The 22,743-nt window shown below is 45.7% G+C and overlaps 1 protein-coding gene across 2 annotated transcripts in view; it reads right to left on the bottom strand.

Moving 5' to 3' along the window:
• LOC142817700 (suppressor of lurcher protein 1-like) overlaps positions 1–22,743 on the bottom strand; it is a 222,409-nt gene that overhangs the window by 186,304 nt on the left and 13,362 nt on the right. Inside the window, exon 1 of one of the 2 annotated variants that reach the window (XM_075895058.1) lies at positions 2,752–2,977. The exons of the other annotated variant lie outside the window; for it this stretch is intronic. Coding sequence (XP_075751173.1) covers positions 2,752–2,836 — 85 coding nt within the window. The 5' untranslated portion in view covers positions 2,837–2,977. Of the gene's footprint in view, positions 1–2,751; positions 2,978–22,743 lie in introns of those variants that run through there. 2 annotated transcript variants of the gene reach the window in all.

Below are 22,743 nucleotides of genomic sequence, written 5' to 3'. Positions count from 1 at the left end.
GAAATTAGGAAGTGGCTTATGGATTTCTGGTTTTTTTTTCAATTCTGTGCCTGCGGACCGACATATAATCGAATCCATACGCATGCTAGAGTATTCAAGCAAGCGGGTATATCTGTTTAAATTGTTGCACTTGTCACGCCTCTAGCACAGATTACCACTGATGACGTGCGGGAAAATGCACTAACCAGGAGGCGAATCGCTAACGCTAATGTCAAACTGTGAGTAAAGAAAGCTTTAGTGAGTGGATACCGGAGATTACTGTATCACTAATCTGCATAAATCGCCTTACCACAGCACTACTACTGAATGTGTTTTTTTCGCCCTAATAAAGTGCGTGCTTCAACTTATTTTTCTCAATATATTATATAGCGCGAAAGTAACGGCGCACGAAAGAAAACACACATGGCGTGTAGGTTATTCTTTCTCGTCTAATCAACATTTTGAGCCAACGTTTTTTGAAATAATGGCATGTCCACAATCTCAATTCATGGCCATCTGGAAGTCGATTGAAAGGAAAGAAACATAATATTTGGTGCCAGACATGCATATAGGCATGACAAAAGAGAAGCCAACAGTTAAGACGATGTGCTCAGGGCCTGATTAAGCTATCACGTTCTACTTTAGAAGGCAAAGCTCGACCGTACTCCAAATTTTTCATTGTACATTTAGTTTATTTTCTTGAGGCGAATTAAGGGGCTACCGGCTGAGGTCTTGTTCTGTTCGATCACACTGGGATACGGCAAGCTTTGGATTAAAAAAAGCCAAGTTGACGATAGCCTGCGAGCGATTAAATACAGAAAACTACGCGCTGTTGTTTACACCGTGCACATCGATGGCCTGCCTGATGATTCCGATGACGCCGTAAGCACATTCCGGTTCACTTTGAATGGCATAGATGGCCCACGTACTCATGAACCTCCGTAGGAGCTCGCTAGAAACAAGTAAATGATAAAAATAAATGGACTGTGCGAATTGAACAGTTCACGAATGAGCGGGAGTTTACGAGGACAAAGTCATGCACTTAAGCCGCGCAAGCGTAAAATGCCTTTCGCTGCTTTAGTCTTGTTGTATTTGGAGATTTCAACTTGTTCCCGCGCGACTTAAGGAAATAGTTCTCCCCCTGAAAGCCAGCAGGGTCGGGCATTCAAGCATTCCAGCTGCGATCCTTTCCAGTATGCAAAACAGGCAGTGTTCTCGCAACGCCTTTCGACGCAGTACCCTGGAAAACTCAATTACCGCGGAACCACTACTTACCTTCTCTGAGGTTCGAGCGTCCCCTCGATGCTCCGCGAGCTGTGAAAACATTACTCTATTTTGCGAGGCTCTTTTCCAAATCAGGCAGGGAGGTAGAACGAAACCAATATTTTTTTTTGTTCGCCAGTGCTCAGCGACAGCGAATGGTCGCTTTTCACTTGCATACAGAAACTGCGTAAAATGTTCGCTTGCGAGTAAACTTGTTTTATTTTTTTTTCGGCTAACGTCAGACGCGATGTTTCACGGAAAACAGTTAGTGTACCAGGCTCACAACAGTGTGGCTGTCAAGGCATATTGTCTGCGTTTCGAAGTTCTAGCGAACAAAACAACCTTTCGCGCTGAACCTGTCGTACGAGGGAAAGAATACGGCGTTGTTGGCAAGAAAGGAGAAAAACGATTAGCACAAAAAAAACAAAGGGACGAGAACGGCCTACGTTGTGTACTTAATTCTCTTCCCTGCATTTCTTTACGCTTAATGTTGAGTACTGTCGTACGAGTTGCACAAAGCTGCAGCTGTAGCTTCAGATACAGATGGATTACATGCATCGTCCCTGCGCGGTGCGCTGAAGTTTGTGCAATAGGGTGGTGTAACGGTAAGCAGGAAGTGCATGAGCATGAACCAGCAAAAATCATGGAAGCTATGCGCCTGAAATGCATGACCTTGGTAGTATTCATTAGATTATTGCTTGATAAGACACACATAAAAGTCAGTATAATTATTGTTGGAGTTTTACGCCCCAACTCCATGATATCATCGATGTGATTATTAGAGACACCGCAGAGGAGGGTACCGAAAATTTAGATACGCCTGGGGTGCCTTAATGTCCGCCTAAATCTAAGCACACGGACCTCTACCGTTCTGCTTCAATCAAAATGTGGCCGTCGTGGCTGAGACTAGATTTCGCGACTTTCGGGTAGGAATTCAAGCACCATAATAGAGTGTACTAGAACATTTATTCTAGTACACTCTTATTCTAGTACACTCTAACAATAATCACAAGACTATCGCGGAGAGTGACAGCACCGAGGAAGAGCCCGAGTTCAAACCAGCAAAACTTGATACGTATTCCTCCAACCTGAAATGTATGGTGGTGGTTGTATTCACGATACGATAAGTTTCAGAGAAGGTTAAACGGAATGTTAAGCTCGCTCTCACTTGTTGGAGGGGAAGCATTTGTACAGAAGTGGTGATCATAAAAATAAAAATATAGGAGTCGACATAATTCGGGATGTGGTGCCATCGTTTCAGTGGAAGCGTAACGGCGAGAAAGTTACACGCGAAACGACTGACTTGACGCATGGAATAGCACGTGCCGGCTGCGGCATGAGTACTCGAATGCTGGCTGAGTATGGATGAGACAAGTTTCACGTGGTACGCTTCGCGCAGAATTAAGGCCTCATATCGGCGAATAGACGAGACAGATCTGAAAAGTGGTAATGCGTGAACGAAAACTAACTAAACGCGGTGTGTGAATGCAGTATCATGCGGGGACTTACAGCGTGTTGCGCCCAGTAGAAGAGTCAGGATTGTAGCGCCGAGTCTGAATAACGCGCTGGACAGGTGCTCCCCGCTTCGAAGCATGGTTCTCACGTCACTTGTGTCAGTCAGGAGCGTGGAAGCTCAGCGGATGTTACGCGCCACAAGAGACGCGAAAAGAAAAAAAACAGAAAATCACCGCGTGTAAAACTGTTGTCAAACTACACGTGCAACGACAGGCACATGCGAAGTGTTCGACTGGCGCACGCTGCTCGTCTTCAGTGCGAGATCATCGGCATGGACGAAGCGCGAGTGCGATGTGTGGTGCCAGCAGACGACGCGACGTTCGTGACGCGGTACGACGAAGAACTGTCTGCTACGTCCACGAGTCGCGACCTCGAAGGAGAGGACAGGTCTGCGGTGCTCCTCACCGGCTACTACTCTCTCAGCGGAATGCGGCAGCACTGAGTCCGGACCCGACCACCATTGCCAGCCGGAGCGCGAAGCATGCTTTCCCGCTCGCCTCCTCGGAGCACCGGGATCTCTCCGCTCATTGCATCCGAAGCGCCACCGCTTAGCGCATGCGCCGCCGGAGAAGGGTGGTCGCCTAGACCCTCTCGCGTACGGAATACTCCGCGACGAGAAAATAGTGCCCACCTTTATTCCAATTTTAAATGGTTTCTCGGCTCTTTCATTGCCCGGCTGTGTTATTCAGTCGCTCCAAATAACAGACCGTCGGAGCCGTTTTGGCCCTTTCGGGCTGTCCGGCCTAATGTTAGAACACAATGTAGCGTGACAGCCGCGATCAAAACCACCGCTATCTTGCCGCGCGCAGGCACGCACTCTCGAATGCTTGTGGGCCAGAGGGCGCTGCGGACTGCGAGGAGGCGGGAACGGTGATGCTAGAAGGAGAGTAGAGGAGACCGCGTGTGGATCGATGTCTCAAAGAGATTCTGGAGAGGAAAAAAAGAACGCGAGGAGAAGATTGGAGGAAGGAAACGGCATAGCCACGACTGGCTCGTGGTGGAGGTAAGAGATTATCTTCGGCGATCCGGCGGGGAGGCTAGAACGAACGAAAAAGAAGGAACAAGTATGAAAGATCACGAAACGGCGATGCAGTTTGCGCGCAGGAAAGAGGGTAACGGAGGCTACCGCGAAGACAACAGGGCAGCCCCTTAGGAAAACGGAGCACGTTCGCAAGAACTCCGCCCCACACTTTCTCTCGGCAGCCAAGTTTCCTTCAAGCCGACCCCCTTTTCTTTTCGGAGGTGCTGCTCGTCACATCAGGCGCACGCAAGGTTAGGAACACGCGAGAGACACGACAACGGAACCTCGCTTCTCTGGCCACCAGAGATTCGTCGCCAAGGCATCCTGATTGGACTTCCCTTCAGCGCCACACACTAGTCCCCGCCACGCACATTGCTTTACCCCCCAACCGTCCACGTTTACTTGGTATGCCCGCCGGTTCTGTCTGCACATCGGTAACAGCAGACAAAAGAGCGCGACCGAAACACGCACGCCGGTTTTGCCAGCGTGGTTTTGATGCAGCGGAGTCGCCACCGCCAAAGTTACGAATTCAGGTACCGATGTCGTAAAAGGAGTTCACGTCAGCCGCCACGTAACGAACGATGCCTGTGCAGAAGGTTTATAATTCTCCTTTCGTTCACAGTAAGTTCAGCTCCTGTAGAGCAGCACTCGTGAGTGGTTCTGGCGTGAGTTTTACCTTTCATGGCAAAGTGGGATCTTAGTGCTGGAGATAAAATAACAATGTCCTTTTTTTATTGGCGAGTATGCCACAGAGGACTTAAAGAGAGGGTCGCGTTTGAAAGACGCGAAGTTATAAAGCAGGCATTGGAAACGTACGGGGCGTACATATGAGGCAAGTAGGCTACGCCTAAACTTTTGCACATCCTGGGAGCGGCTAGTGCTTTGCAGTAGCAGTCTTAATTTGTCGCAGAGTGATTTTGTACTGGCTGCTTCAAGTGTTGTCCCAAATGAGAAGCTTGAGAAGCACAGCTCTTCATTTCGTTCAAAGATTGGAAAGTTCATTTTCATATAGCGTAATCTCGTACGAATGAACAGCGAAATGTGCGGATGTTTTTAATTGAAGGTGACAAAAAATAGTGATCGTATGCGCATATACTCCTTGCTCTGGTTCTTTTTCTTCATTTGCTTTCTTTTATTGTGTATTGATTCGTCTTTATTTTATGAAGTTGGATAGCAGGCTTTAAAGCCCCCTGCCTTTCCATGTTGTCAAATTTGAGTGAACTAAGTCTTATTGTTCATTTCTCCTTCGTGTAAGCTGCCGGTACACGTGTTTTTTCCGAACCCTTGAGTATATTCTTGAAGATGTCATTTTTATACAGCAGCTCTACACTAGACTTACTGTTCTGCAACCAATTCCACTGTTTGAGCTCACCTTTGCTCGCATAATCAGAAGGGACCTTAATGATTTTGCTTGGTATAAGCTCCGCAGAACGTAGTCCCCTCAATGAAGGGCGCAAACTAATGCCGACAAGTAGAGAATAAAAATAAAGTAGAAAAGTAATATTGAGCAAATGTCATCAGCATTGATGTGGATATTCACTTGACGCCATTTTTTTTCACCTTTCATTCTAACTTCTATCGTAACGCTGGGTATTACTGTTCAAGATGTTTCAATGTCTAGTTCTTGTTTCTTCGAGAGGTCTTTTTTGAAGTGGCGCGTTGGTGCGTTGTTATGTAGACTAGATGCCTTATAAATGTCTGCTGTACTTGTAGAAAATGACTGATATGTTAAATATTGGCAGCACGTGTTTCGTATATCCGATTAAGTATAGGAATATGGAGTTAGCGATATTTTACAGCGAAAGCTGTTATGAGATCACAACTCGGGTCTCGCGAAGCGCCGTAGTTGTTTGCCGCTGCCGGTGTCCGTAACCACATCGCGCGAAATTTAAAAAAAAGCTAGTACTAATGACACAGTGGGGCTCAAACTTGGGTCCACTGGGTGCCAGCCCAGTATTCTACCACTGAGCTACGCCTGTTTTTTTTATTTCGTGTGTGCATACAACATTCACAAACAAATATACATCAAAGGACAAACATGAACAATGATTTGTGACAAACATGAGCAATGATTTGTGAACAGACGCCATAGTGGAGGGCTCCAGAAATTTTGACCACCTGAGGTTCTTTAACGTGCACCCAAATCTGAGCACACGTACGGGCCTACAGCATTTCCGCGTCAATCAGAAATGCACCCGCCGCAGCCGGGATTTGATCACACAACCCGCGGTTCAGCAGCCGAGTACCTTAGCCACTAGACCACCACGGCGGGGCACAAACATGAACAAAAGAAAAGAAGTAAAAAGTGTCAAAGTTAACAGGCTTTTTAAAATTCTTTCATCTGTGTAAGGCTTTCCACGTGATGAAGCCATTTGGACACTTCCTGTTGAACCTTTCGTGATTCCACGAATGAACAGACAGATTGAAAGTGGTATTGCCGAACCGGACGTGCATTAACATCAGCATGGCGCACCGCCATTATGGATTACCTATACTGTGCAGGCCCAGTAACATAACTAAAAATCGAAAGGTATTCCTTCTTCATTTGATACTGGTAAAAATCTAATGCCGTAGGCATCAAGAGGCAGATAATTTTTCAAAGTTTTTTGGAGAACATCCCAGAAAAAGACTGGATCCCAGATGCCAAGAAAAAACATGTTCAATTGTTTCCAGTTTTTTGCAGAGAAGACAATCATCGCCCAAGGAACAAAGAAGCCTTTTTCTTGCATCCACGTTTTCACGGGCAATGTTCATCCAGAGCGCAATTTAAGGAAAAAGGATTTAGCTCCAGGTGACACCTCTATTTCTTTACACGGCTTAAGGCATTCCGGCCTGGGCCTACACGGTATAATGATCTATATAGGGGAACAGGAAGAAACGTTTCTACTAGATTTTTGTATAACCTTTCACGCGAAAATGTACTGAGATATTTCATTGAAAAAACTTCTTTTAGGTAACCTCTAATGCTTGCTTTCCTGTGACAAGATGCTACGACAAGTTCTGGCAACCGTCTTCCAAGCCTAAGTTGTATAACAGTACGTATGAATGGGTCTCGACTATTTTGGAAAAACATGAACTGTATAACTAACTGACGAAGGTACAAATGACACAGACCAAACCCACCAGAGCGAACCCATCTGAATAAGTTTTCTACTTGTTCGCTCCCAAGAAGAACCCCACAAGAAAACAGCAAGTATTCGATGAAGCTGCTGTACATTCTCACGTGAACAATGCAATACTTGAACAATGCATACCAGAGTTTACTAACTAAAAATATGCTACAAAAGGTCGCTGTCGCGAAAACTGATAGCTGGAAACCTTTAAGTTGTTCAGCATTTTCTCGTATATAGCTCCATGGCCCGACGCCACCAGAACGGTTCACTGCCACTATGATATTTTAATAGCACACCTAGGTATCGTACCGAAGTACTAGTCTGTCAAATACTAGCCACAAATTCTGGACTCACAGGCCATTCCCCATGCCAGCAATCCACGCACTTGCTCCAGTTTACCAAATAAACGATCACATCCCGATGATCAAGATAGATTTAGAAAAAGCATTTGACCGAGTACCTCACAATATTCTTTTTCTTTTGTTAGACTATGTCAATGCCGGTAACGTAATTTGGGATACAGTTCAAACGGCATATACTGCCTGTAAAACTCAGCTAATCATCAACAAAGTTCTTGGGAAATGAATTAATGTCAAACGTTCTGCACGACAAGGCTGTCCTTTGTCTTACCTCCTATTTTCAATTTATATATAGTCGTTTTGCCAGAAAGTCATGAAAAGTAGTAACATAGAAGGGTACAAAATACCAAAAGCTGAAGTACGGGTACTGACATGCGCAAACGATGTAGCTGGGTTTTGTAAAGAATATGAAAGTATCGCTGAAACCATAAAAATGTGTAAGCTGAGCTACGCCTGTGCTTGTGACTCGTTGAGAAACTTGTCTTGGGCAGGCTTGATTTCAGGAAAGCAATCGCGTTAATACGACTTTTAAAGCGTTTCAAAACAGCGAAGGAACAACCAGTCATCGCACAATGCAAATAGCGTAACGAGTGGGCCGTCGAATGCTTCAACCCATTACAAAAGCTTGTTTTTTGTTCAGCTTTTAACTGTGGCGCATACCCACTTCAGCCATAATTCCTCATCGTCGTTCGCCACTGCATGAACAATCGGCACAAAATTTCTCGCAAGAGTTTAGCGGATACCACGCTTCTCAGAAGAATGACGAGAAATAGCACAGCGAATGCCGGCCTACTACCCTAAAATATTTATTATTAGTGCCGTAGTGGGCATAAAGCAAGTGTGCTTGCAGCAGTTACCCAATGAGTGCTTAGAAAAGGCTCTGAAAGGCCGCTCTTCTAGCTTTCGCTGTGACTGTGCTGCGCCTTCCGCACAGGCCTGGCGTTTTTCAAAGACGATAGTCTTTCTTGGGGACCTTAGACGCAAAAATTTTGGTCTGTCTGTCTGTCTGTCTGTCTGTCTGTCTGTCTGTCTGTCTGTCTGTCTGTCTGTCTGTCTGTCTGTCTGTCTGTCTGTCTGTCTGTCTGTCCGTCTGTCTGTCCGTCTGTCCGTCCGTCCGTCCGTCCGTCCGTCTGTCCGTCTGTCCGTCTGTCCGTCTGTCCGTCTGTCCGTCTGTCCGTCTGTCCGTCTGTCCGTCTGTGTGTCTGTGTGTCTGTGTGTCTGTCTGTCTGTCTGTCTGTCTGTCTGTCTGTCTGTCTGTCTGTCTGTCTGTCTGTCTGTCTGTCTGTCTGTCTGTCTGTCTGTCTGTCTGTCTGTCTGTCTGTCTGTCTGTCTGTCTGTCTGTCTGTCTGTCTGTCTGTCTGTCTGTCTGTCTGTCTGTCTGTCTGTCTGTCTGTCTGTCTGTCTGTCTGTCTGTCTGTCTGTCTGTCTGTCTGTCTGTCTGTCTGTCTGTCTGTCTGTCTGTCCGTCCGTCCGTCCGTCCGTCCGTCCGTCCGTCCGTCCGTCCGTCCGTCCGTCCGTCCGTCCGTCCGTCCGTCCGTCCGTCCGTCCGTCCGTCTGTCTGTCTGTCTGTCTGTCTGTCTGTCTGTCTGTCTGTCTGTCTGTCTGTCTGTCTGTCTGTCTGTCTGTCCACTCTTAACGGCATCGGGTACTTGAAACAGCCAACCCCATCCGCAGCACCCACCTATGTTGCTCAAGGTTGAGCGTTCATGCTTGTGCAATTGTCAATCGAAAAGCAATTATTGCGCATGTCTGGGGCGCCATAACAACACGTATATATTCTGCATGTGCCTCTCTTACCAGAAAAGGCACACATAAGTAATTTTAACGACGGTAGCGCTTATCACGCTGCGCTGACCATGCAATGCTTGCACGGAAAGGCGAGTGTTTCCAACGCTTTGCTAAAACGAAACGGTGGTGGCACCTACCCGTCGCTTTGTGTTCTACACCTCATCACCTCTGAGATGGGCGCGCACACCCGTCTCAGAGCCACGCGCTATGTTTTCTAAGACAACTGCCAGATGGCGCTTATGTCTCACGTGTGACGTGACTTGATGCGCTCGTCTGCCTCCACTGCACGCTCGAGGCACTCTAACGCAGCGCCTCCAGAATACCATTCACCGATTTTCTTGCGCAGGACATCAAATAAATGTCTTGTTCACTCTCTCCACACGCAAGACTATCGTCTTTCGACGACATTTGCAGAATACATGCAGATACGGGGCCAATTCTTTTTATAACATCGTATAGGAAATGATTTACCCATAGAAACAAAAAGTAACTGTAGTTGTAGACGTGCACAATTACTTCATGATGTCAACAAAAAAAGATAACTCGCGTGTAAGCCCACATGTGTTTGTGCTCATTTACATTTGTGTGATCCGCGCGTACATCATATTTTTCACTCAAAACCTGGAGTGGGATACAACACCATCAAGCATGCGGGCAAGCGTTTACAGTTTCTCATTATTAAAAGCATCATGATCTATGGGCGCACGTGTTCCCTCCCGGAAATTAGCCCGCACAGAAAAGCGGTGCTTGGAGGCACAAACAACCGAATCAAGTTTTCTCTTGGCAGCGTTATTTTGTCATTTCGCGGCCACCTCTTTGTTGTCTCTTTCTTTTTGCAGCGCAAAGCAACGAAACAAAACGAAAACTGCGTTGCTTTGCTTTTCCGCCAGAAGTACTGCTGTTGAGGTGAACAGCAATTATCGGGAAACAATTAAAAGAATGCGTACACACATCAGTCGCCTGTCTCCGCTTTCCTCAATTTGACGTTGTTTTATGTTATTATCTCCCCTCCCCTCTTTCCCGTAGGGCACGCATCTTTTATACACGTCGCTCGCCTATAATGGAGCCTTGGTGGAGCAGCGAACAATTTCGGACTCTCGCACAGTGGCGCGCTTACAAATGACGCCACAGTGCATTAGCACGATACGAGCAGATCATCAGAGAGAACGCTGGAACAATTAATCACTCGCCCTATTAGACGCATATTTCGTTTATTTTTCCGCCACGGGAGGTGCCCGATCTATCGTGGCGCGAAGAAGAGCTCTCGTTTAGAAGCGAGAGACTAAAAAAAAATAAAAAACTCTCACGCAATCCGGGATCTTTTCTTTGCAGCGGCGGATCTTTTCGTTGTTCGAATAATGATGAAAACTAGAAGTTTCCCCCGTAATAACCTAGCGCGCGAGAATATAATGCAAGCGCTACCGCCCACTCTGTTTCTAGCTGTTATTGGACCTTTATGCAGAAGTGGCGGCGCGCAGAAAACGCAAGTACCATCACACTTACCGGAAAGCATATGGATCTATTAGTGTTTCGCTTCAAACGAAATTGCAAATATCTTATCCGAAAGTGCGCGTTTCTTGGAGCTCTCGCTTTCGAAATTGTTTCTTTTCCCCCGAACACAAATGAAATTCTCGACAGCCTTCTCATCCAGTTTATTTCCTGATTTATACTTACAACGTGCAGCGCAAACAAACTAAGACAAAGCTTAGGACACGCAAAGCGATATATATTGTCCCCCGTATCCACCCCATGTCTTTGTTTATTTGCACTGCACGAGCTAAGCATGTATCAAGCCAAGTATCAACAACCAGCGGATTCTTCTACAATCTTTTTTTTCTTTTTTGCACGTTGGGCCTGCGTCAAACTCTGAAATCCCGCCTAACATTTCGTTCTAGTTCTTGTTCTGATGGCTGACTTGCGCATGGTCTGTTGCGAACCTGCCTCTCTTTTAGAAAAAAAAAATAGCTGCGTATATAGCACGTATTGGTTATAGAGTGCAGTTACATTTAGGTTGGATGACATCTCTTGATCATCTCCATCAGCTCTTTTCTCGCCTCCCGCACTGCAGCTGCGTTCACATATTGGGTCGGCATTTAGGGTCGATTCGCTGCGCTAGGTTTGACGTTAGTCCTATCATACACCGCCCATGGCCACTCGACCCCATTGCTAAGCCGTTCGGATCACCGCTCTAACCGAAGACCAAGCGCGAAAAGCACGAAAAGGCATTAGCATCAGAAAAGCCATCGGTACAGAATACCAGCCTTGGTCAGCAAGACCGCAGTCAGAATGTGCCGCTCCATTTCGACACATAGAAAATTGCTATCTAGTGCAAAACACATACACACTCACGCACAAACACACACGCACACGTAAATGCAGACAAACACACACACACAAGCACACACCACACAGACATACACACACACACGCGCACGCACATGCGCACACTGGATTTATTATAAGTTGCCCTAAAATGGGTGGAAGGCGAAAGCCACTTTTTTTCTTCTCAGTCGATGGATTAATCCTCTATCGCGGTATTGGATCCCGGCCGCCGCGATGAAATTTTTACAGCGAAAGCTGTTCTGATATCAGACTCGGGTCACGCGCGGTGCCATGGCTGTCCGCCACCCCCGCCGCCGCCGCCAGTTTCCGTAATCACATTGCACGAAAAAAAAAAAAAAAACCTAGCACCAATGACACAGTCGGGCTCGAGCCTGCGCCCGCTAGGTGTCAGCCCAATATTCTACCACTAAGCCCCGCCGTTTTTTTTTCTTTATTGTCTAACATATCAAGACTTCTCACCTTCCACATATTTACATATTGGTCAAAATACAAGTGCGTAACAATATACACCCAAAAAATTGATTGAAGTACAGTCAGCTCTTAGCTGACTGTTGACCAATACTTCGGCATTCCTAAAACTGGCTGATTGCGCACAATTCAGTCCGGTACAACCTCTTGGCCCTTCAGCACTTCAAGAAAATGGCACACAGATTCGCAAAAATATTGCCGCACAGATGGCACTTATACATCCATGTTTTCAAAGGCACATGGGGTTTTCCATATACTGTGCAGGCCCATAAGCATGATTAGATCATAAGATAAGCCTGCCTCGTTTTTAACCGAAAGAAAACAGATGCTGTGGGCGCAGTAGTTCTTTTTTTATGGTTCTCTTCAATATGTCCCAGAAAAAGATCCCGCTCCAGTAATCTATAAACACATGTTCAATTGTTTCCGGTTTACTACATAAGTGGTAATGTGTGCTCCATGGGACGAATAACCCCCTATCCTGCAACCATGTTTTAACTGGTAAGGTACCAGTATGTAATTTAAAGAAAAACGTTTTGACCCCTGGGTCTACAAGCATTCTTTTAACGCATTTCAGAACATTCTGTCCTGGGCCTGCACTGTATACGCTTGGGACTTGTTGGCAAACTTGCCTTAGGCAGGCTTAATGCGGGAAAAGAAATCGCGTTAATACGACTTATAAAGTGTTTCAAAACAGCGAAAGAACAACCAGTCATCGCACAATGCGAATAGTGTAACGAGTGGGTTGTCCAATGCTCCAACATATTACAAAAACTTGTTGTTCTTCACCTAATAACTGTGGCGCATACCCACTTCAGGCATACTTCTTCATCGTTTTCAGCCACTGTGTGAACAACTGCCACAAAATTTCTTGCAAGTGTTTAGCGGATACCACACTTTTCAGAAGAATGACGAGAAAAAGCATAGCAAATGCCGACCCACTATCCAAAAATTTTCTTATTAATCCTGTAGTGGGTATCAAGCAACTGTGCTTGCAGTAGTTACCCAATGAGTGTTTGGAAAAGGCTATGAAAGGCCGCTCTTCTAGCTTTCGCTGTGACTGTGCTGCGCCTTCCGCACAGGCCTGGCGTTTTTTTTTGTGGAGATGAATATGCATGAGGCTCGTGTACTTAGATTTAGGTGATGGTGATGAAAACTTTATTTGGATCCAAATGGGAAGATAGCGCGGACCGTCGAGCCGAGCTCGGTGGCCTGTACGCGGACGGCCAGGCTTTGGCGGTTGAGTTCGGGGTTGCAATCAGCTCTGCCTTCAGCAAGAACACCAGGTGGTCAAAATTTCCGGAGGACTCCACTGTGGCGTTTCTCATAACCATATCAGAATTTGAGGACGCTAAACCTCAACAATTATTACAAGATATTGATCCTCCCTTGCCTTCAATCGAAAGTTTTCTGCACATACTGAGGTTTTCCCCCAAAGGCAGGATCGCGGGCATCACAACCTCTCTGCACTTGACCTGCTTGTACACTGCATCGTGATCAGCCCAACTTCAGACCAAGTGAGATGTCACGTGACGCCGCGTTAGGTGACGCTATGACGTGCCAATATCAAGAACGGGAGTGACGCACGTGTGAGCACTCGCCGCGGTAAGTTTGTGGATGGTCGCTTGCGTGAGCAGTTCAGTCATGTCAAGTCTCCCTGCTAAGGACCTACGTTCCACGCTAGTCTCCCGTACTGAAACCTGTACTGCATGATCATATCTTGTTCTATCATACATGATACGGTATATTATATAGTATATTACTATACTATAATTAAAATTATATATAAAGCTCACTCACTCTCTCTCTCTCTCTCTCTCTCTCTCTCTCTCTATATATATATATATATATATATATATATATATATATATATATATATATATATATATTTATATATATAAAAGAAAGAAATATCATTTAATATTAGCTCAAGTTTTATTTCTTGCGTGGTTCTCAAGCCGCAGGTAAGTTGAAAATACATGAATAAATTATCAGCTTTTTAGAGCGCTTTATTGTGGTTTATATAGAATATACAGAGTTCTGGGCCAGATATGAAGTGATTTAGAACATTCCAGCCAACAATTACGCAGGAGCATTACACGTTCAAGCAGTTTTCAGTGAAGCCAGAGACAGAATTTGATTAGTAGAGTTTTTATAATACCAGTAAAGCTTCAGATAGTGAAATCTGGTGGTATCTTAAGCTTCATTTCGAAACAGATCAAATGGCACTTGTGGCTTCATTTATTGGTGTGTTTAGGTTTTGTTTCGAAGGAGAGAATGAACCCTCTTGAACTTCCTGACCGGATTTGAAATGGCACGCCTAAAAGAATGAGATGGTGAAGCGCAACCGCTGAACATTTGCTGATTTTCGTTTCGTGAGCAAACAGCTCTGAGTCACACGAACACACATGGAGCCAGAAATACGAAGATTAGACAAAATACATGTACTACCCATCATTCCCATGCTCGCTGAAGCACCGTGCGTTGCAGCTGCCATAGACTGTAACGCCAGAGTTCCCTATAGTATATATTTAGGAAACTCTATGACCACCCCTTCCAAATGGGGTGGAGCACATTCGGCAAGCACTCTCAAATTATGACAGGTAGATTGCCACTATCTCTCAAAAGGAAGGTATATAACAGCTGTATCTTGCCGGTACTTAGCTACGGAGCAGAAACCTGGAGACTTACAAAGAGGGTTCAGCTTAAATTGAGGACGACGCAGCGAGAAATGGAAAGAAAAATGGTAGGTGTAACCTTAAGAGACAAGAAGAGAGCAGAGTGGATTAGGGGACAAACGGGGTTAAGGATATCATAGTTGAAGTAAAGAAGAGGAAATGGACATGGGCCGGGCATGTAGCGCGTAGACAGGATAACCGCTGGTCATTAAGGGTAACTAACTGGATTCCCAGAGAAGGGAAGCGGGTTAGGGGGAGACAGAAGGTTAGGTGGGCAGACGAGATTAAGAAGTTTGCGGGTATAAATTGGCAGCAGCAAGCACAGGACCGGGTTAACTGGCGGAACATGGGAGAGGCCTTTGTCCTGCAGTGGACGTAGTCAGGCTGATGATGATGATGATGATGATGACCACCCCTTCCACCGTCTCCCCCATCATAGCCCTCACCACCCCAGTCTTATTATCATCATCAGCACCACCCCCCTTGACCCCTGCTTAGCCGGTGGTCACCACTTCCCACAAAATCGGCACCATCACTATAGTCAGCAACAACATCAAATGCACCATCTCGAGCTCAACGTCACAGCCGGCCCACCATCAACATTCTCTGCGACAGACACAAAGTGACGCAACATTTTGCTACGACCCTTGCGTTTTTTCAACGGTCCACAGAGCGTTTTCTTCGCCACCCCTTTTACCTAGCCCGTATCTCACTAACCCTCCGAGATCCTTTCGTTCCTCGAGCAAACAAAACTCCCCAACTGAAATTCGAGACGAAAGGCTTGCGCAAGACGCTGCCGGCTACCATTAATGCATCTCGCGGAGGAAGCGTGTGCTTCGCCTGCGGCCGAAGGACATCGGCCTTCGATGTTTCGCAATGCAGGTGAGCGAGCGGCGCCTGCGCCCAAGGGTCTCGCCTTTCGCAACGCTTCCTTTTCCACGCCCGTATGCAGCGAGAAAAAGCTCGCGTGCACGCAGGTAATGCCCATAAAAGGAGCGAACGAATACCGTTCGGAAGAGTGCGTCGAGAGAGCGTACAAAGTGCAGCTCGTATATACTTTACAAATGCGTCTTGTTCGTGTGGGGGCCTTTAAAATGCATTGTGAGACTTTCGAGAAAAGCTCTGACATATGTCCCCGTTGAGCTTGCTTCGAAGGCTTGTTCGCGAGATCGATACAACAGAGCGCGTGCATCACGACACGGATGCAGGCTAATTGAAGTGCAGTCAACCACGTCTCCGACATTGTGATTGCAGACTGCCCAGGCGTGACCGTTGGTGTCCATAAAATAGCGTCACCATGAGATATCTGGATATAGAAGAGAGCGCTTTTTCAAATTTATTGTTTAACTCGTGAACGTTCCAACTATAAGGCCATGAATGTTGGGGAACTTCGACGTAGGATGTTTTCCTTTGTCACTCAGGAAGAAGAGTGCGAAGTTTCGAGTTAATTGGTGAACTAGCGATACGTAAAATGAAGGAAACGTTCTGTCGACTATAGTCCAACAGTCCGAAGACTGTAGGGGGATTTATGATGGATACTACATGTATTAAAAAGCACAGACAGATGACAAGGAAACTTCACATATATTAAGCAGTGTTATTACATAAACTGCCCCCAAAACTTAACTATGAAATATAGCAGTAATAAAAGCAACAAAAATAAGAGAATATCTGTAACAACATTGATGGAGTCGCAAATTATTTCAGAGGATTGCCAATTTTAGGTTTTAATATATATATACACATATAACAAATGACAGTATGTATTCCTTCCCATACGTGTTGCATACACGCGCGTTGCAACAAAGCACTGTTGTGGCAACGCGCCACGTTCGTTGGAAAGACTTGCGTTTATACAGAAAAAACACAGCGTGAAAAAAATGAATTGGGCCTTATAGGAGGTATATCAACGCAATCCTCAATGTAATGAAGTAATGCCTTACGGAATTATAAACATAAGTAAATGGCCCAAAAAATGTGCGTTTTCCACAAAGCATCACAATCTTTAAAAGAAGCGAAAGAATCAACGCCTTTCGAGATTCATTGAAGCATACAATTAAATGAAATACCTTATCGCGTGTGATGTCAATGAACTCTAGGTTTAGCAAGTTTGTGACGTGAGCCACGCTCTGCAGCCTTCTCACATCGGCTCACGACGCCCTTTTCAAGCCGTCGACGCATTAAATACAACGCCCGTCGACCGGTGCATTTGGGAAAAAAAGAGGCACCATGATCATCGTTCAATTCTGCGCATTCAATGCCGCGATGTCTCGATTTGTGGACGCGACGCACTGTCCTTAACAAACTTCTCTACGAGACGCCGTTCGTTCGGCAAGTGCGACGACTTGTCGTTGTCGAAGCATTGTTCCCTCTCCGTCCTTTCCCTCTCTCCCTCTTCTTTCTCCACTAACTCTGCGCGCACTTCTTCGAAAGGCGACGCCAACGCGACAAACACGACGACAACGGCCTCTGTACTGACTGCGTCTAGTGTAGCGTCGAGTAGCTCCACGGCAAGCACGTTTCCGGAGCGAGCTTCTTTGGCCGGGGTCCATATACCACTGTCGAAAAGGGGAGGACACCGCCGCGTCTTCTGCGTGGTCGTGATAAAGGCAACGCGGACTCGAGCGCGTGTCTTTAACGAGGCCCTGAGCCGGCGCATTAGCGTTAATTGAACGAGCCCGCCCGCTGCCGCTGCCGCTGCCGCCAGCGCTCGCCCTCTCACGCTTTATACTCCGACACCCCTTTTACACCACCTCGCATCCCCTCTCGCAAGCCTACGAACGGTGCTTCTTTACTCTCCGCCCTACTGCACGGTTTGAAAGAGAGGAGGAACAAGTCGAAGAGGAAAGACTGCTTCTCCTCGCCCATCCACCTACCATCCTCGCCCCTGGTAAAGTCTGACACAACGAAGCCACAGGGAGGAGTCCCCTTCCCCGCGATTACCAGTTGTGCCGACCGTGCACGTCGTGCGTTTTGATCCACCGACGCAGATACTAATGGCCGAGTGTGGAGATTACAAAAAAAAGAGCAGACGACGAGTCAGCAGTAGCGCAAGCGGCGCATCTCCTCTAGGAAGTGCTGACGCGAGGGCGCGGTTGTTTCGGCCCTCGCTATACCTTACTGCACGCGGTGCCTGTCTCGGCCCTCCTCCGAGCATGCATGCATGCATGAACTTGAAGGATGAGTCGATACTTAACGCCAAGGAGCCGCGGAGTTTCGGAACCGGATGAGCGGAGATGCCGCATTCGCTGTGTCCAGCTTTCAAGCGTTCATTATTCGTATATCGCCATAGATTAGCGCTTAGTTTACGCGTATGTATGTATGTATGTATGTATGTATGTATGTATGTATGTATGTATGTATATATGTATGTATGTATGTATGTATGTATGTATGTATGTATGTATGTATGTATGTATGTATGTATGTATGTATGTATGTATGTATGTATGTATGTATGTATGTATGTATGTATGTATGTATGTATGTATGTATGTATGTATGTATGTATGTATGTATGTATGTATGTTTCAATTGTTTATAGATAGAGGCAAATTATATTTGCAATGTTGTGGAACAGCCTGAGGAAGTTGATGCTAACAGACTTGACTAGCTAAACCCTTTCCGCACTTCCACAAATAATTAGTAAGTGTTTAGGAAGCAATAAAACTTTTCTTTAGCTTACTTTCAGAAGACAGTAATAAATTTAACGTTTTAAAGCAGGCAAATCAGCTATTAAAATTGTTCTGCCTAGAAAAATGTTAAAAATGCTAAAGTTGGCTGTGTTGCATAAACACTTACACCGCAGAAGAGCACGCTTTACAGGCATGTTATAAAGGTCTGTCTGTATGTATGTATGTATGTATGTATGTATGTATGTATGTATGTATGTATGTATGTATGTATGTATGTATGTATGTATGTATGTATGTATGTATGTATGTTTTAATTGTTTATATATAGAGGCAATTACATTTGCAATGTTTTGACACAGCCTGAGGAAGTCGATGCTAACCGACTTGACTAGCTAAACCCTTTCCACACTTTCACAAATAATTAGTAAGTGTTTAGGAAGCAATAAAACTTTTATTTAGCTTACTTTGAGAAGACAGTAATAAATTTAACGTTTTAAAGCAGACAAATCAGCTATTAAAATTGTTCTGCCTAGAAAAATGTTAAATATGCTAAAGTTGGCTGTGTTGCATAAACACTTACACCGCAGAGGAGCACGCTTTACAGGCATGTTATAAAGGTCAGTATGTATGTATGTATGTATGTATGTATGTATGTATGTATGTATGTATGTATGTATGTATGTATGTATGTATGTATGTATGTAGCATGTATGTGCAGACACGCATGCGTGCATGATACGCACACGTGCGTTTGCAATGTGTGCACGCAGCCATGAACCATTACCGTAAATTGAAACACTATCCGACACTGCCTTGTAGCCAGTTTTCAAACATGAAATACGCAAAGATGTATGTTTTGAAGGCCAGGGTAGTTTCGGCGCATGAAATGAAGGTGAATTAGGCAGGTAAGTTTATGAAAGTGTCTCTGTACTCTGATCAAGTCGAGGCGCAGGAAACGCAGGCGAAACGACAAAGCATTAGGTACACTCGGCGATCGGTTACAATTAGCCCCTGTTGCAGCTAAACTAAACTTGTTATGCCTGCACTCAACAGGAACTGAATCAATCATATTCGCGCGTAGAATTAAATGTTTCTTCACCTTGATTCACCTCGAGTTTCGACACGTTAAACGGAAACTAAATCATTCGTCTTCCGGCGTACATTTAAACATCTACTCGCCTTAATTCACCTCGAGTTTTGTTGACACGCCTTTCTTTTCGCGAACGTCACGGATGCCATTTTTTCCCTTCCGTAGCTTGTTGCCTGGTCGACCCCTCCCTCCTACTTTTCATTGTCAAGAGTTCTAGCATGTCTCATGCATTATTCCTGTCATCTGATCATATTTTCCAAGCCCTCTTCCAGCCTTCTTTTGAAAAGACGTTAGTCAATGTGGGGTACACTACGTCAGTTCGTCAGTAGGGAAGAATAAGATTGCGCCTACATTGTACACGAAGAGGCGAAACATCGCACAAACAGATCGCACTTTCCAGCCGCGTGGAACGAAAACACATGCTTGGCCAAACTTCCGGCTCCTTCTTTCTATAAGCGAAGCGCGAGGCTCCGCGAAAAAACTTGAACGGCGACGAGAAACTAGAACGCATGTGACAACAGGAGGCGCTCGACACTAGAGGACCGCGCGAGAACTCAGCGAGGCGGAATTAAGTAAAGGGAAGGCAGCACGCGTCTTAATTACGCTCAACGCGCCCGACATTTGCAGAATGCGCCGGCGACAGGCGTCGCTCTACGAACTGGGCCAAGCAACAAACTGAGAGGGACACAAAGGGCCTCGGTGCCTGCCGCATTTTGAGCGTTGTACCTGCGCGTTTTTTTGTGCCGCGCGGAATCGCTAATTGAGAAACCCTGCCCGCCCAGACACCCCTTCGCACAGAGGTGCCACCTCCGGTTCAAGGATGTCGTGGGGGTTTAGCACTCGCAATGGGTGAGGGAAGTAGGAAAAACAAACAAACAAGAATCAGGTAAACCGAAGGGCTGCTGGATGTACTGCCGTCAGCGCGTTGCGGGCACAGCGTTAATTTTCAGCTCCTACGCTAGATGGATAACAGTGACAGACGCTGTGTTTATCTTCCTTCTCTGCTCTCTATCTTTCATCTCCCCCATCCCCCTCTTATGCACCGGGTAGCGAACCGGCTGCATATAGGCTGGTTAACCTCTCTGCCGTTCTTTTCCTGATACTTTCCTTCCTTCGTGACAGACGCGCTTCACGTTAAGAAGCCGGCCAGCTTGTGGTAAACATGGCAAAGAGAGCGAACAGCGGCACAGGAGGGATGGGCGATGCAGTCACTCACAATGTTGCACGAGTCGACGTAGTGTTTTAGACAAACAGATATAGAAGCATGTTGAAATAGATATTTTTTTTCGCAGTCATGAACAGAGTGCACAAATGTGTACGTCGTGCGTCTACACATTTTACGTCGAAAATATTGCACGAAACGGTTTCCAAACGTATTTGACACTTGCGAGGTCGCGCGTTTGTTTGACTACGGTTTGTAAATAAATGGTCATTCTCTACACGTTTGAAATCGTGTTGGCCATGAACACATTGTGTTTCGCATCGCTAATACTTCTATAGAGTGCTGAAAATTTGAAGCAACAAGAAAAAAATTTTGCACGAAGAATAGTTCATCCACTAAAGTGACACAAACTATTCAAATTCAGTATTGCAAAAAAAAAGTAAGGCAAGGACACTAAGGGAATGCGCCAAAACACGAATAAACTGTAGTTATGTGTCATCAACGGCACTCCTTTTGCATCGGCTAAAAGGATCCGTTTGGATATTGCAGCGCAGAACACTGAATTCTGTTAGCATACTAACTACTTTGTGCTGGTCGGCGTAGCAGCTAAGCGCACCAATTATGATAATCCGTCCTATGAAGATGCCGTTGTACGTCTGGAACCTATGATGGAAAACTTAAGCCTCGTCTGAGGAATATCTCTCGCTTGTAGCATAATGCGGTGCCAATGAGGCTATTTATGGAGGTCTTAACAGGTTGTTCGAGGGAATCTTTCGAAGTGCCCTCATCCTTTTATGAAAGTGGGTCAACATAAAATCAGCTGCACCACGGCTTATAAATATGATCAGTTCTTTTACGCATTTTCTACACGCGGGATTAGACTGTTAGTCTCATTCGTAGTTCATGAATATTCCACGAAAGGTAGGAAGTTCATTACAACAACATTAAATCTGAAGCTTGATTTACTTTTGTACAGCCTTCAGGTGTCGTACCACGACATTCAGTAAAAAGAGGCTGCTCACAGCTTGAGGTTAATACGAATAGTTGCATGAAAAACACCGCACTTCTTATCATTATCATAGTCACTTACCTTCACGGACGGATGCAAAAACACTTTATTGAAAAATGAAAAAAAAACACGAAAGGTTACCGGCTCAGGCTCCGGCCACCTGGATATTTTTTAGGGTGATGCGTAGTCTTTCCATTGCTGTATGGGCTCGCTGGATTGCCCACAGTTGGTCCAGCAGATCTGAGCAGCTCAGCGCACTTATCCAACGCTCTTCAAAAAGGTTCGGTCCTGTATTGTCCTCTCGGTATATTGCCGTGACCTGTCTGCATTGCCATATATATGTGCCATATCTGTGTGTTCGTTCTTACAGAGGTTACTGCTTGCTTGTGGGTATCGTCTGGAGTATACTCTATTCCGGTGTACTGGATTTGGAAAGGTTCTGGTTTGCCGTCTTCACCAATCTGTTTCTTGAGATCTGTCTAGCTGTTTGTGTTGGGGGATATTCTTTTCGTCGTCGCTTATAGTATGTCAATATATCGAGGACGACCTGACTGGTCTGTAGTCTTGTGTCGCATATTCGTCATTGTCATCACCTCCATCGTCCCCATCACCCCCGTTGGAGTCGTCCTTCCCTCTGTGGTGGGTGCGGGGTGCCGATCCGTAGCTGTCTAAGTCGTGGTTAATCGGTCCTCGCGTGGTTCGGTGGGCTTTATCATTGAGGTGTGAATGAATAGTTCTGTCTTCGATGTTTATTTACCGTGTGCGCCGAGATCCACTTGAGGTATTTGAAAGCAGTTTTGCTGATCCGGAAGTCTTATGCTCTGTGGTTCAGGATTTTGGCTGCTTCGGTAGAGATCCATTTCTTTGTTAAATTCCTAATGGTCATCTTGGAGTCACTAATTATTAATCTGTCTTGCTTTCGACCATTGATTACGACCTCTGCAAAGTTAATCTTTTTGCGCACCCTCCGGCAATCTGTTCTTTACGGAGCCTCCTGTCACGGTTTTCTCTTTCGTGTCTCTAACCGCCATTGCAAAGAGGGAGCCACGTGCGACCCTATTACTGGTGTAATTATTAAGCGAATATTAGGCGGCGTCTACAAAAAGCACTTCCTCACGCGCACCGTGGTTTTTGAGGATTATTTTAGGGTGTTTTACACCTTTACAAGACTTTATATCCTTTTTTGAAGGGCCAGTCAACAAGCTCCGGGACGCGCAGGAAGAGCTCGCACATCTTTCGTACGCCTGACCAACCTTCTTCCACACGCAGTGACGTCAACTCGACGATCGGCGACGTTGACTTCACTACTCTTTATTGATACCT

The sequence above is a fragment of the Rhipicephalus microplus genome, chromosome 5, assembly GCF_043290135.1.
Source record: "Rhipicephalus microplus isolate Deutch F79 chromosome 5, USDA_Rmic, whole genome shotgun sequence".
In the NCBI taxonomy this organism is placed as follows: domain Eukaryota; kingdom Metazoa; phylum Arthropoda; class Arachnida; order Ixodida; family Ixodidae; genus Rhipicephalus; species Rhipicephalus microplus.
This window is presented reverse-complemented; position numbering and strand designations above follow the sequence as displayed.